Source organism: Austrofundulus limnaeus, unplaced genomic scaffold (genome assembly GCF_001266775.1).
Source record: "Austrofundulus limnaeus strain Quisiro unplaced genomic scaffold, Austrofundulus_limnaeus-1.0 Scaffold1730, whole genome shotgun sequence".
NCBI classification, from domain to species: domain Eukaryota; kingdom Metazoa; phylum Chordata; class Actinopteri; order Cyprinodontiformes; family Rivulidae; genus Austrofundulus; species Austrofundulus limnaeus.
Window position 1 is genome coordinate 62,149 of NW_013954132.1, and position 2,616 is coordinate 64,764.

Below are 2,616 nucleotides of genomic sequence, written 5' to 3' on the forward strand. Positions count from 1 at the left end.
TCACAGAGGGTGGAGGGTGGTACTGAGCACTGGACTGGACCCACACTTCAGAGAGGGTGGAGGGTGGTACTGGGACTGGACCCACACTTCACAGAGGGTGGAGGGTGGTACTGGGACTGGACTGGACCCACACTTCAGAGAGGGTGGAGGGTGGTACTGGGACTGGACTGGACCCACACTTCACAGAGGGTGGAGTGTGTGCACTGGGACTGGACCCACACTTCACAGAGGGTGGAGGGTGGTACTGGGACTGGACTGGACCCACACTTCACAGAGGGTGGAGGGTGGTACTGGGACTGGACTGGACCCACACTTCAGAGAGGGTGGAGGGTGGTACTGGGACTGGACTGGACCGTACAGTCCGTTTACCATTCTCAGCAGGTTTCTAAGGTTCTTCTTCTACATATTAAAAGTTGTTAAACATCTGAGTGGTGCACTACTGCTACTAGTGGTCAGAAAGTGTATTACACCTTATTTAAAACCAATGTGGTCCCACGGCCCTCTGTGGCCCAAAGTTAAAAACTGTTGTTCTTTAGAGGCCCTGAAGGTGGCGCTGTGGCCCACAGGTTAAGAGTCTCTGATCCAACAGTCTGACCCTCTGGTTCTGGTTGTTCTGTTGTTGGACTGATGTTCTCCACAGTTCCTGCTGCACCACAAGGCCATGATCATCCAGAAGAGCGTGCGCGGCTGGCTGCAGAGGAGGAAGTTCAGGCGAGCGCGCRCCGCCGCMGTCATCATCCAGTGTGGCTTCAGACGCCTGCAGGCCAAGAAGCAGCTGAAGCAGCTGAAGATCGAAGCTCGCTCTGCAGAACGCCTGAAGAAGCTCAACACGGGCATGGAGAACAAGATCGTCCAGCTGCAGAGGAAGATGGACGAGCAGGTGCGTGCACGCACACACGTGCACACTCTGAGTGCCACCAGGTGCGCTGACAGGAGCTGCTTGTGTTCCAGTCCAAAGAGATGAAGGCTCAGAACGAGCAGCTGCTGACGGTCAACACCTCGCTGGGGTCAGAGGTCAGCAAGCTGCAGAAGGAGCTGGAGCTGGTCCGGGGTCAGCAGCCGGACGGAGGCCGGGTCATGTCGCTGCAGGAGCAGGTGGACAAGCTGCAGGAGGAGCTGCAGGAGGCGCAGGCCGAGAAGAAGAGGCTGCAGGAGGAGCACAGCAGCGAGAAGCTGAGCCTCACACAGGTGGGCACCAGTGGGCGGAGCTTCAGGAGCCTCACCTTTGAGAGGAGCTGCAGCTTTATTCTTTCTGTTTGACCCTCAGAGGCTGGAGGAGCTGCAGGCAGAAAACTCTCTGTTAAAGAGCGAGAAGGAAGAACTGAACCGACAGATCCAGCAGCGCTCCAAGACGTCTGCAGGTGAGGGTCTCCCCTGCACACCTGGCACCAGGTCCAGGTCTGTCTGAGCCCTGCTGATCCTGTGTTTGTGTGTCAGAGGAGACCAGCAGTGCCTCCCTGCAGGCCGAGCTGGACGGGGAGCGGCAGCGCTACCAGAACCTTCTGAAGGAGTTCTCCAGGCTGGAGCAGAGATACGACAACCTGAAGGAGGAGATGTCTCTGAGCAAGGTGACCTCTGACCTCACATCACCTCTGCTAGAACCTGCAGGTGTGAGTTCTGACAGAGGCTCACACCTGCAGGGAGCAGCTCCTGCAGCTGGAGCTGAGGGGGCGGGGCTGATGGAGCTTTGACACATTTCTGTCTGAAGTCACTTTGTCAGGTTTAATGAAACTGTGAGCTGACTCCTCCTCTTCCTCCTCCAGTTCCAGCCCGGCCACCACAGGAACCCGTCCAATCAGAGCAGCCTGGAGTCCGACTCCAACTACCCCTCCTTCTCCACCTCTGAGGTGGGAGACACCGAGGACTCCATCCAGCTGGTGGAGGTCAGTTAGGGGGCGGAGCTGCTTTTTTCTCTTTCAACACAGTTAGACKTTGTGATTAAAGCGAGTAAATGTGTCGTGGTGGTCCTGGTTTCAGGAGATGGGGGTGGAGAAGGCTGCCATGGACATCAGTTTGTTCATGAAGCTGCAGAAACGAGTGCGAGAGCTGGAGACAGAAAGGAAGAGGCTGCAGAACAACCTGGACAAGATGGAGGAGTTGGCCAAGCGTAGGGTGAGGCTTCCTGTTAGTCACCTGGTCCAGTCTGTCTGATGAAGGTCACCATCTTCATCAGAACCCCCAAATTTCATGTGTTTCTTTCACTGCAGACTTCTGATGTGAAGATTTCCTCCAGGGAGCACGAGACCTCAGATCTGGCCTACAACAACCTAAAGGTGCCAACAGAACCTTTTTATTTGTGCAGAAATCTGAAGCTCAGGCTGTTAACGAACTAATGAGGTCATGTTTTATACCTGGTTATAAACACACTTGTTCATGTGTTATTACTGGTTATAAACACACTTGTTCATGTGTTATTACTGGTTATAAACACACTTGTTCATGTTTTATACCTGGTTATAAACACACTTGTTCATGTGTTATTACTGGTTATAAACACACTTGTTCATGTTTTATACCTGGTTATAAACACACTTGTTCATGTTTTATACCTGGTTATAAACACACTTGTTCATGTTTTATACCTGGTTATAAACACACTTGTTCATGTGTTATAAC

At 53.0% G+C, this 2,616-nt stretch overlaps 1 protein-coding gene across 1 annotated transcript in view; it reads left to right on the forward strand.

Moving 5' to 3' along the window:
* myo5b (myosin VB) overlaps nucleotides 1-2,616 on the forward strand; it is a gene marked incomplete at its 3' end in the record, with an annotated part of 45,750 nt that overhangs the window by 34,793 nt on the left and 8,341 nt on the right. The window contains 7 exon segments of the mRNA XM_014033419.1: nucleotides 641-880; nucleotides 952-1,188; nucleotides 1,268-1,361; nucleotides 1,438-1,568; nucleotides 1,764-1,883; nucleotides 1,978-2,112; nucleotides 2,208-2,273. Of these exon segments, the coding sequence (XP_013888873.1) occupies nucleotides 641-880; nucleotides 952-1,188; nucleotides 1,268-1,361; nucleotides 1,438-1,568; nucleotides 1,764-1,883; nucleotides 1,978-2,112; nucleotides 2,208-2,273 (1,023 nt within the window).